General features: G+C 34.6%; 1 protein-coding gene across 1 annotated transcript; it reads right to left on the bottom strand.

Annotated features, from left to right (window-relative positions):
* Window positions 1-3,126: 3,126 nt before the first annotated feature.
* On the bottom strand, window positions 3,127-4,172 carry LOC113777049. Its single transcript, XM_027322094.1, has 2 exons — window positions 3,466-4,172; window positions 3,127-3,352 (listed from the first exon to the last, which is right to left on the bottom strand). Exons 1-2 carry the CDS (start codon window positions 4,170-4,172, stop codon window positions 3,127-3,129), a joined length of 933 nt encoding a protein of 310 aa, XP_027177895.1.
* Between the last annotated feature and the right edge of the window lie 8,535 nt (window positions 4,173-12,707).

Raw genomic sequence — 12,707 nt, 5'->3', positions numbered from 1 at the left:
TTTCTAACGTTAACAAATAAAGCACTAAGAAATATGTTTATTAAGAGAATACTTCTCAACTTGCTCAATTAAGAGTAATATAATGTACTACCACTTGGAATGGTATACACAAACATTTGTAGCACTCACAATCACTTATTAGTAACTCGTTTTTACTTTTTAAACCTTTCAAACTAGGGGTAGTACTAGAAGAAGGTTGGGTTACCATTGCTAGTGATTCTAGACAAAGGGTTTTAATCCCATTCCCGACGTCGAATTCACCAAGTCTCTCGCAAGAGCTTTAGTCAACGGATCCACTAAATTATTATAAATTCTTACAAATACATCTGTGACAACATCATTATTCAACATTTGTCTAATATAGGTATGCCTCAGACTTATATGTTTAGATTTACCATTGTACACTTTGTTCAATACTCTAGACATAGTGTTCTCACTATCGCAAAACAATACAATTGCAGGCATAGGACAAGGTTATAGATTTATATCAAGTAATAAATCTCTAAGCTACTGCGCTTCTCTGCATGCAGAAACTAAAGTTATGAATTCAGCTTGCATGGTAGAATGAGTAATCACAGTTTGTTTCTTTGAAACCCAAGAAACAACTCCACCACCCAGCATAAAGATCCATCCACTAGTATGATTTTGATCACCAGTACTAGTTACCCAACTAGCATTTGTTTACCCCTCAAGAACATTTGAAAAATTATTGTAGAATAGACCTAAATCTTTGGTTCTTTTAACATAACCAAGGGTTCTAGTCACTGCTTTTCAATGATCTTTACTAGGATTCTTGGTATACCTAGCTAATCTACACACTGAATAAGAAATATCTGGTCTGGTGCAACTCATTGCATTAAACTTCCAATTACAATTGCATATTTTAACTGAGCAATTGGATTACCAGCATTCTCATATAATTTGAAATTAGGATCAAAGGGAGTACTAGCCTCTTTCATATTCAAATGTTGATACTTTTTTAGAATTTTATCAACATAATGTGATTTCAAAAGTGCAAATCCCCCACTATGTCTCTTAATTTTAATCCCTAAGATAGTATTCACCTCTCCAAGATTTTTCATTTTTGAAATTGCTAGAAAGATATTTCTTAGTATCTACTACAGCTTGGTAGTTAGTACCAACAATTAGCATGTCGTTTACATAGAAACAAATGATCACTCTATTCTTGTCATTGAATTTAGAATAAATGCACTTGTTAGCATTATTTGACCTAAATTCATGTGAAAGTAAAATAGATTCAAACTTGTCATACCATTGTTTCGGTGTTTGTTTCAATCCATATAATAATTTTACAAGTTTACACACCCTATTCTCATTTTCGGGTAGCACAAAGACCTCCTGGTTGTTCCATATACACCTCTTCATCTAAATCACCATTTAGAAAGGCTGTCTTGACATCCATTACACAAAGGTTGTAGATTGAAACTAGAGTCAAAAGTACTCTAATGGATGCAATTCTAGCAACTGGTGCATATGTGTCGAAATAATCAATGCCTTCCTTTTGTCTAAAAGTTTTGTCCACCAACCTAACTTTATAGGTTAGTATGAATCCATCCGTGGAATATTTCTTTGAAAATATTCACTTACAACTAATAAGTTTAGAACCATGTGATAAATCAACTAAAAGCCAAGTACCGTTAGATAACAATGAATCCATTTCATCATTTACCATTTCTTTTCAAAATGTTGAATCTCTAGATTTCATAATTTCACTAAATGTTTTAGAACCATCCTCTATGCTAAATAAAATTGGAGTTTTATTTAGTAGAGAATCTCAATTGCTTTCAACAAGAAAGACAATAGCTTGTGAAGGAATAAAATCAAAAGATAGACTCTTTTCTTTTCTTTGTCTTTGATTCCTTCTTGATTCAAAAGGAGTGTCAATTTCCTTCCTTTTTGTACCATTAGAAGGGTCACCATTATTAGAAGAACTTGGTTCACTTTGTGGATCATTTTCAACTTTTGAATTATTGAGAAACTTATTCTCAAAAAATTCAACACCACTTGATTCCACAATCAAATTAGAGTCAAGATCAAGTAGCCTATATGCTTTAGAATTTTCAGCTATAGCCAACGAACACACTTTTAAGTGCTCTAGGTCCCAATTTTATTCTTTTATTTCCCAGGACTTTATAATAAGCTATACATTCCCAAACTTTTAGATAATTCAAATTTGATTTTCTTCCATTCCACAATTTATATGGAGACACTTTAGTTTTCAAGGAGGGAATGCGATTATGCACATGACACGTAGTCAATAAAATTTCACCCCACAAATTTTTTGATAGACCAGAACTTAAAATCATGGCATTTACCATATCTTTTAAAGTTCTATTTTTCCTTTCAGGCAAACCATTTTATTGTGAAGTATAAGGAGCACTTGTTTGGTGTACAATACCATTATTTTCACAAAAAGTTGAGAATTCAATAGGAAAATATTCACCACCTCTATCACTTCTCAATATTTTGATTTTCTACTTAATTGATTTTCAACAAGAGACGTATATGTTTTAAACATATAAAAGACTTCATCTTTTGTTTTCATCAAATATACATGTACATATCTAGAGTAATCATCAATGAAAATGATGAAGTACCTAGTACCACCTCTTGTTAAAATTTCATTCAACTCACAAACATTCAAATGCACAAGATCAAGCAATTGTGAGTTTCTTTCAACTCTAGGAAAAAGCAATCTCATTATTTTGGATTGAACAAATGTTTCACACTTCTTTTTCACATTGTTACTAAATGTAATTGGACCATTTTTTGATATATGTTGTAGCACTTTATGATTAACATGTCCTAATCTACCATACCACAAAGAATAAGAGGAATCAACAAAGTAAAGAAAAATATCATCAATCTTATTGATACTTAATTTAAAAATGCCATTATAAGAGTAGCCTTTTCCAACAAAGACACCATTCTTAGATAATATCACTTTGTTGGTTTCTAGTACAACTTTCAACCTTTTCTTGTTTAGAATATCAGCAGAAACAAGATTTTTTACAGTATCCAAAACTTGAAGTATATTAGTGAGGACTAATTTCATGCTGAAAGTAAATTGAACATTCACACAACTTTTGCTATGCACTTTAGCTCTTACACCATTTGCCATCTTTCAAGAATTTCATAATTCTTGAATTGACTCTTGTCATTGCACACATGAATGGCTGCACCAGAATCATACCACCAATTCTTGGAAGAATTAGGTGTGATCATGTTCACTTCAGTCACCATACCAAGTGACATCATAGCAACGATTTCTGAAATTTTGTCAACAAGATTTGCAGTTGAAACACCACTAGTCTTTTGTTTCTTGTCATATCTGCATTCAAATTTGTAATGGCCTTTCTTGCCACAATTATATCAATTTCTATCTTCTTCTTATTGTCCTTAGAATTAGTATTATCATATTTCTTCCTTTTGAAATTGGAACACTTTCTTTCGTTCACAAAATTCACCTTAGAGTCATCCTCCACTTTCACTTTAGATTCACCATTCACATCTTTCTTTTGAAGATTTCTAGCATCTTCTTCAATATTTAGATGTTTCACAACACCATCTAAAGTCAAAATTTCAGAAGTATGGAGCAATTTCTTTTGATAGTCATTCCAACTAGGAGGCAACTTGACAATAATAGCCCCCACTTGAAATGCTTCTAAAATTTCAACATTTAAATCTTTGAGTTTTGAAACAATCACTTGCAAATTGTGAATTTGATCAAGAAGTGGAGAATTGTTTATAAATTTGAAGTCAAAGTATTTTTTGATAAGAAACTTATCTGAGCCTTGCTTTTGGTTGACATGTTGATGCTCAAAGGTAGTCCAAATCTCCTTTGGTGACTTGACGGTTGCGAATAAATCATAGAGACTATCTGACAAAGTATTGAGAATGTAACCTCTACACACCACTTCATCTTCTTCATGTTTTTCCTTTTGTTTTTTCAAATCCTCTGAATCGTTATCTATTGGAGGAATAATTTCTGAAAGATCTGGGTTCAGCACGCATGCCACCTTCATGACTGTCGAGAAGAAGATCATCTTATCCTTCCACCTACTAAAATTGGTTCTGGTTCCATCCAAGCGATCCAACTTGACAAAGTCTTGATTCATCACCTTGATAACAGATTCTTGAGTAGACTCCATACCAATCTTAAATCACACCTTAAGATTGTTGGAGAAATGGGGATTACAAGTGTATAGAACCTACCATAAAACTATTACAAGAATAATATCAAGACTAAACTAATTTTTTGGGGAATTCAAGAGAGTTTCCAAGGCGTGTGATCACTCTTCTTGAGGTGTGATTTGCCCCCACTATCTTGCTAACCGGGTTGAGATGACAAATTACTTTTAAAATACAATGGAAATGAAAACTAGCTATAACAAGTTTAATCTTAATTTTCATAAAAAAGAGAAGCAAGAAGTTGGTTTTGCAAATCTAAGGTAGCCTAAGTACAAGTTGCACAAGAGAGGTTTAGACTACCTCTATTTATAGGCAATCCAAGAGCAAAAGTACATGAACTTTACTTAATGTCCATTTATGAATATAGTACACCAAATACATGAACTAATGAACTTGAGAAGATACATCAATGTATCTTCACTTAATGTCCATTCATGAATTTAGGACTTCAAATACATGAATTGAGTAGTTCCATAAATGAACAAATGAACTTGAGAAGATACATCAATATACCAATGAACCTTGTTGGAAATTCATGAATCAACTTCTAGACATGATAAAAAAAATCATGTCACAAGTCACGATCAATTTTCATACTACAAACTAATTTCCAACAAAAGAGATGTCTTTTTTTTTGTTGTGAGGGAAGGAATCTTGTGATATTTGGAATAGTCAAGAACTGAAAACGACCTAAATACAAGAATTTTGATGTTGTCCATCGAGGCCTAAATAGTTGCACGCATAATAGTTTGCGATAATTTTCTGGTTGTAACTTTGTTAAGGCATTGAAATTATTTTATTGAATTAGATTGATTTATCTAAAGTATTTGTTTGTATGATACACACACCTATATATGTATACATGAAAGATTTTGAAAAAGAAAATCTATGACAAAATTTTTCTGTCATTTCAAGATTCCTACTTGGTGTTCCCATTAGTTGTCAAAAAGATAAAATAAATGCATAAAGAAGTCTTGCGATCATGGAGAAGAAAGCAAACATGTGCGCTTATAATATTGCATTCGGTTAATGGGATGACTATTGTTCCTTTACAGCTTGTTAGTTAGACCACATAATGTAGCTAATTTTGAAAGTTTTCAATAAGGATTAATTACAGTTTGCCCCCTTGAATTTGATCCCTTATAACACTTTGCCCCCTAAACTTTAAATATATGCACTTTGCCCACTTCATTGACTAAGGTTCCGTTTGATAAAACTAAATCTGAATTTTGAAGTCTGAATTCTGAAATCTGAATACTGAAAAAATTAATTTACTGAATTTTAAGCACTAAAAAGATATATATGAATGTCTGAATTTTTATACTAAACCTATTTATACTGTTTGATAAATATTTATAACTGAATGCTTAATAAGTTTAAATTGACAATTTTGCCCTTATATTTTTTCATTCAAAAAAGAAATAGAACCTATGATTTAATTAACTTAAAATTGTTAAGTATGAAAATGACAATATTTATTTTTAAATCAAATTAATATAAAAGATGAAATATATTTTATAAGGAATATGGAGAAGAAGTGAAAGTCATTAAAAGGGGAGAAAAGGTAAATCGAAAACTGTTAGATAGAAAATATCAGATTGTTTAATTAGATAAAAATTTTGAATACAATTAATAAACAAGGGTAGATTTGGTAGATAAGATAAGGTAATTGAAGTAATTCTATTGAGTTTGTTTGGACAGAGAGTTTTTGGTTGATTTAACTTGAAAATTTGAGCTGTATGCTTTACCATAGCTGATATCTGGTTTTGTGCCTACTGTTAGCATTTTGAATTATGGCGGTCAAGTGTGGAGAGAATAGAATTGCCATCGTGTAACTTTTGTCAGGATGCTTTTTGAGATTGGTGCTGAATGTAGTACGACGGTCCCACGGTTTGATTGATTGCCTTTCTTATTCACTTGTCCGAAATTGATGAATTGGGAGGCTTTTGCTTAATATAGTTCGCGGGTCCCATGCTGTTTGACCATCAGCATTCTTCATTGAAGCGTTGGGATCTGATGCTCTGGACTTTATTTGGAAGCGAATTATTTTATGTATCCTTCCATATATACCAGCAGCACGAAAAATCATCAATCACGAAAAACCTGAAAAAAACCCCTGAAAAAACATGAGGCCCCTTACTTATTAAAAAAGTCCAATTTTGACTTTAATAGATTAAATCTTACGATATTACCCAACATAAGATTTAATTATTAAATCGTATTACCAGATTTTCCAAGAAAGCCAGCCCCAAGTTTTTTATTCCAACTTGTCAAGCTACCACTACTAAAAACTTAAGACTCACGGTACAAATACTCCGATTACAACCAAGTCTTGTTTTGAACAACCAACTTATTTTTTGTACGAACGAACATGATATATGGGCATCACATTTTCCCGGAACTTCTTAATACTCTGCAAGCCTCTAACTATTAGCAAATCAGATAATTGAATTGCTTCATGCACGGTGTCGCGTATTTCTATAAGTATTGAACATATGTGTCACCATTGTATCTCTCATGGCAGTCCATTGTTCAACTACTTCAGGAGAAGAATGCAATGGCTGTATCTCAGGATATGGAGGAATTGCACCATGACTTGTTGGATCTCCCTCGTCTGGGTTAGCAAAGTACAGATCATTCGGTTGTTGATCCCTAATGAAGTTATGCACGGCACAACAGGCAATAACTATATTTATCTGTGTTGTCATCATGTAGTTTGGAACGGCTCCTCGTAAAATAGCAAATATCCTTTTAAGGACACCGAAACTTCGCTCTATGACATTCCGTAGTGCAGAGTGTCGGTAATTAAAAAGTTCTTTCGCTGTTGCAAATCTCCCCCTCCTGCGACCACTAACATCCGCCTGGCGTCCCCTATACGGTGGTAAGAAACCGGGCAAGTTTCGAGTCTGTGACGGAGTGCACAGATGAAGCTTCGGAAAGACGGGCAGGAGTATTTGGACCGGACAGTGATCTCCTCCGCTTGTTGGGCATTTACTGGTGCTTTATCACTGTCAAAAGGTCATGACATGCACGGACCTCAGACCAAATCATAAATCAGCAAATTCAAATTCTTGCGGCTGGCAGATTGACTGCATTAGTTTGGAGGTAGTATTTGAGAAATGTCAGCCGAAATCACTGTGGAGTTCCTACAACAACTGGGTTTAGCCCCATCCATTTTAAGTCTACCAAATGTATAATTGAAATCTGTTGGGGCATGTATGTGGTCCTACTGTATTTCTTAATATGGCCGGCTATAGATGCAAGGATGTTTGCAAAACTCTTGTTATATAAGCTATAAATACCACTTCTAGTAATGTAGCTGGTGGTATGAAATTTTCAGGGCTGTGATTATTAAGACACTTTATAACATTTGGTCTGTCATTGGGTTTACTTAGTTCACCGTAGCAAAACCATGCATCAGAAACTTATTTCAACTGTATTTGGTATCTAACCGAATGATAAACCAGTCCAAAGGTTTATTCAACATGATAAATGGATTACAGAATCTTGGGAAATGTATGAACAAGCATGGAAGATGGAGATTATTCGTAGGTATGGCGAATGAAATCCCTAACCTGTTTACTCAGCCATATTGAAGCCACCGTAAAATCAGATAAATAATAAGCGAAGTAAGAACGGCATGATCAAAGTTGTACCAGCAGCAAGGAATTCATCATATAAGCAATTTTATGTATCGAATATGATTAAGTGCGGCATGATTGGGGAATTAATTTCCAAACCCAAAAGTTGCACCTGATTGTTAGAAATTATTAAAAGTTAATCATGAAATCCAAATTTTCGCGATTATATTTGGGTAACTTTTTCACAACAACGAAGTATGCTAATATATTTGATCTAATTTCACAACCAACATCCTATAATTTAAGTCGATAAATTAAAGAAACAAAAGAAGTCCAAGACTGTATAGATCTGAAATTATTAATATGATTTGTTAAATGACTCCGGTACTACAGAAATTATGAGTGAGAAATTTCGCACCGGAGGGATATCATACTAAAGATGCTCCATCACAAACACTAGACATGGATCTACCCTGCACGGCTGACGAATTAGTTTTAATCAGAGAAGAACTCTACCCCGTTGTTTTGAGAATCTTGGGACATCGACTAAATTAAGTGCCCAGTTTTGATTATTAAAATGACTCAGGAAAATTTTTTGTTCCAATTGCCGACAGGAATTGATATAAACAAGATGCATACCTGTCAAATCTGACGGTTGTATTAGTTCGAATTTGGCCTTCAAATCAAGCCTCAAATTACTGGATTTCTTATTTCTGCGTTCGGTGTCTGCTTCCGTGTGCACTGCCCGGCGCCGGCGATCTGGATGTATCCTTATTCGTTGAAACCCACCATACACAATTGTTGTCGCTTAATGCACTCACAATTAACGCAGTACCCACTTTTACTTGTTCGCACCAGAAGCGGATTCCGTTGGCTATGGGTGACCTCTTCTGCAAGAGGAGAGAGACGTATAGGGAGGGTTTGGAAGGACAAAAATACTTTAAACGAAGGAACTTGGTGTCGTTTTGTTTGAATTCCCAACGGCAGGATACGTCCAGACAAATCATGGGTGTCTTCACCTTGATGGGATATTAAATTCGCTTTTCTGAACTCTTCACGTGATGGAGGAATTTCACTCTGTTCAATGAGTTTGTGGGGTCAACCAGCAAATGGTTCGGGCAAAATCACAAAGGCAAACGAGAAATGTAGTCTGACGTGTCCAAACACTATTTTGAAATATTGTTTTGGCAAAGTAAACTAAGTAAAGTAAAACAACAGTCCAAACGGAGCCATTGATTCTTATCAGAATTAAGCATTCAGTTAGGATTCTTATGCTGAAAAAAATACACACAAGTTCAACACTACTTAACAAATTCAGCAAATGAATTTTCATTTATCAAACATTCAAAACATCTAAATGTCTGAAAAAGTTCAGATTCAGCACCTTTTTATGTTATCAAACAGACCCTAAATCAAACATTAATGATGAATTTTCATCCAAATTTTAACAAAATGACATTAATACTGTTACATAATAGTTCTAGAATAATGTTGTACTTTTAATCTGAATATGAAACATTTTATTAGAAAAAACACAAAGTCATATGATTTAAAAATTAAAAAATAAAAATGGTATAATACCAAAGAATTGAAAATTTGTATTGTGGAGGAAAAAGAATTTAAAAATTTCTAAAGCATCTGCACAAGTTTTCCATTGCTTATCTTTCTTTTTTTTTAACTTGTAAATGGATTAGTTTTGATAAATTCATTTATTTTGCAGCTTTAGACATGAGGGACGGAATTAGTTTTTTTGGAAAAAAAAAATCAAAAGTCATATTAGTCACAACTACATGCATGACTAAACAGCAATTATACGCTTAGACAAACAAGTTTTTTTTTTTGAAGATGATCGACAGTAATTCTTCACTTACCACTTTAAAAAATAATTTCATATTTCGCTTATATGGTATATGATTTAGGGCTTGTTTGGAAGTGAAGTTTTTGGCCAAGTTTTTTAGCTACTAGTTTTTTAACAACTTTTGCTACAGGAACCCCAAAAAACTTATCAAAATTTTTTACCTACACACTTTAAAATAATACACAAAAAACTTTTTTCCAAAATCTTAGCCGACGGCGGGAAAAAAAACTTTTTTCCTTTGCTCCTTTAACTCTGCTCTCTCTCACAAGTCATAAGCACCTCAATCCTGCAATTCTATGCAAACCCCCAGGCGGGAAAAAAAAAATCAAATTTTGCATTAAATTTCCAAAATTCCAGATGATGCTTAATATGAAAGCCTCCCCGGAGGCCCGGACGACGTCGTCTTCATCATTATCGCCGTCCCGCTCAATCGTTACAGCGGAGAAGGCTTTCTCGTTCATCTCCAAAGGATGAAGCGAGGTCCGCTACTCCGCAGGTGCTGACCTCCAAATGATTAAGAACCGGGCGAACAGGGAACAGGGGAATAGGGAAGGGGGTGGCGTGCAGAGGGGAGGGGGAAGGGGCAGGGCAGAGGGGCTAGCGGGGCACGGGGGAAGGGCTGGTGGGGGAGGGGTGGCGTGCAGAGGGGAGGGGAAGGGGCAGAGGGGGTGGCGCGGCAGCTGGGGCAGAGGGGTGGCGTGCAGAGGTGAGGGGGAAGGGGCAGAGGGTGTGGCGGCAACTGGGGAAGGGCTGGCGGGGGGAGGGGGTGGCGTGCAGAGGGGCTGGCGGGGGAATGGGGCTGGCGGGAGAAGGAGGCGAGGGGGGAAATGCAGAGCAGAGGAGAGGAGAAGGGGAAAAGGAGGAGAGGGTTGGCGGGAGGGGGAAGGAAGAAGAAGAAGAAGAAGAAGAAGAAGAGGAAAAAAAAGAAAAAGGAAAAAAAGAAAAAGAAAGAAAAAGAAAAAAAAAGAAAAGGAAAAAAAATTCACCTTACAAAAACTTTTATAAAATTTTTTATCTTAACAAAACTTCTACAAAAAAGTTTTTCACCTTACAAAAATTTTTACAAAATTTTTTCAAAAACTTCTACAGTACACTACAGTAAAGTTTTAGACAAACTCCCTAAAAACTCAGGTTCCAAACAGGCCCTTAGTTTCTAGATTACAATCACACCTCAGTTTGTGGTCTTATTAATTAGATAATTAGGGAACAATTATCAATTGAGAAAGTGGAAATACAACATTTTTTTAATATCTCAATTCTAACATCTACAAAGACTACAATGACAAGTATAAGCATGTCCTAGAAAAAGACTGAATAGATGAGAATTGCACTATTTATTCCATTATAATATTCCCCTAATAAAAAATGCTCTTGTCCCCTCAAATAAAATGATAAATCACTATAGTATAATTCCAATGTAGTAACGCAAGTAACATATAGTTAAACCCGTCAATATAAATTGGTTCATGTTAGTAAGAATGGACCATTATCTCACAAGAGGTTGTATGTTCAAATTTTGCCGTCGATATGAGAACTATGTAGTTGAGTGATCTCCAAGAACCCTTATAAGCGAGTTTTGGTCCAGGGCATGCCTTGACCTATGGTGGTAACCGGAATCAAATCCACCCAAACTTTTTATTAAAAAAAACAATTAAATACCAAAACCCCGAGAAAAGAAAAAAAGAAAAAGGAAAAGGAGTTGTTGTCATTATGAAAACTTTTGTTCCTACTATTGTTCGCTTTTTATTAAACTTCGAGTAAGCATCTCACCTAATCGAATTTGGCTGATGAACAGAAAAGTAATTAGCTAGAAACATTAGTGGATTCATACTAACGAAATGCTCCATGGGAATTTTTGGGTACATATATGGGTTTGTCTGATTCAGTGGCTAAGTAGCTAGTAAGCTCTGTTGGGCTTCTTTCGCGAAGGCACGACCCGCAATTGTGGCGTAGAAAATGCACGATGACAATAACCACCGAAAACATAAGAAAAATCATCACTCATTTAAAACATGTATCATTCATTCAATCTATTCTTCTAATTTCAAACCAACTCATCAGTCACCTGTAAGTGTACTCTACAATCTCCACTACGACTACAGAAAGTCTAAATCCCTTAAGAGCAGCATAAAGTAGTTGACTGCTTCATATTACATAATACCATTGTTTGGCAAGGAACAATTGCAAGTTTGTTGTAAAAAGCAGTCCAAGAATTAGTCAAGGTAATCAATTCAATTGCTATTCTTGTAGTTCACTAACAGATGGTATTTAGTTTATTCTTCTAAGGAATATACTATAAGTGACTTTTGTAATTTGTTTTATGACAAAGAAAGTATTTTTGTTAGACTAAGAGCATCGACAATTGTCAATTACACTCATTCTGGAATGCTTCTGACTCAAATTTTGCCGAAAGGGCAAAAATTCAAATTGTAAGACGAGATAACGACACATAACTCCGACTCATCTTGTATGAGTTCACATAAACAGTGGTTAAATATAACATCTATATTTTAAGAGTTTACAAGTAACTAATAGTGAGTTACAATCTGTTCAATCACTTTTACACTGTTCAGAAATAATTCTAATGACGATTGTTTCTGTCTCTCTCCCGTTTCTATCACAACCAACTCTTTTCATGAATCATGAGCAATAATCTACAGTGACTGACGATTTAATTTATTTATTAAGCTTTCTCTCAACTGAATAAGGGCTTTTGTTCAATACAGGTGATAATTGATCAATAAGCTTATTTAATGCAGCCAAGAGACAAGGACAAGAATAGCACTATCAAATTAATAACAATACTAGCTAGTAATGGTGCAGTTTTAAGGAGATGCCCATTGAATATTGCATCATCTATGGTTCTAAATGTTTGTAGAAAATTGCTGAAAAAACGAAAACGAATTGGGATCTTCTGGAAAGTCTCTCGAGTAATGTATTTATCAGTTTGTATCAGAATTATTAGCATGAACCTAAGTAATAACTGTTGGGATTAATCCATTTCCAAGAACGAGCCAACCAAGAATTGATAACTTACAAAATAGGATCTACATACG

This window comes from Coffea eugenioides, chromosome 7, assembly GCF_003713205.1.
Source record: "Coffea eugenioides isolate CCC68of chromosome 7, Ceug_1.0, whole genome shotgun sequence".
Lineage (NCBI taxonomy): Eukaryota > Viridiplantae > Streptophyta > Magnoliopsida > Gentianales > Rubiaceae > Coffea > Coffea eugenioides.
This window is presented reverse-complemented; position numbering and strand designations above follow the sequence as displayed.

Coding starts and splice junctions, on each gene's coding strand:
- LOC113777049 (XM_027322094.1), bottom strand. CDS start 4,172: ATGGAGTCTACTCAAGAATCTGTTATCAAGGTGATGAATCAAGACTTT. Junction 3,353..3,465: donor AATTTTGTGAACGAAAGAAA/GTGTTCCAATTT, acceptor ATTTGAATGCAG/ATATGACAAGAAACAAAAGA.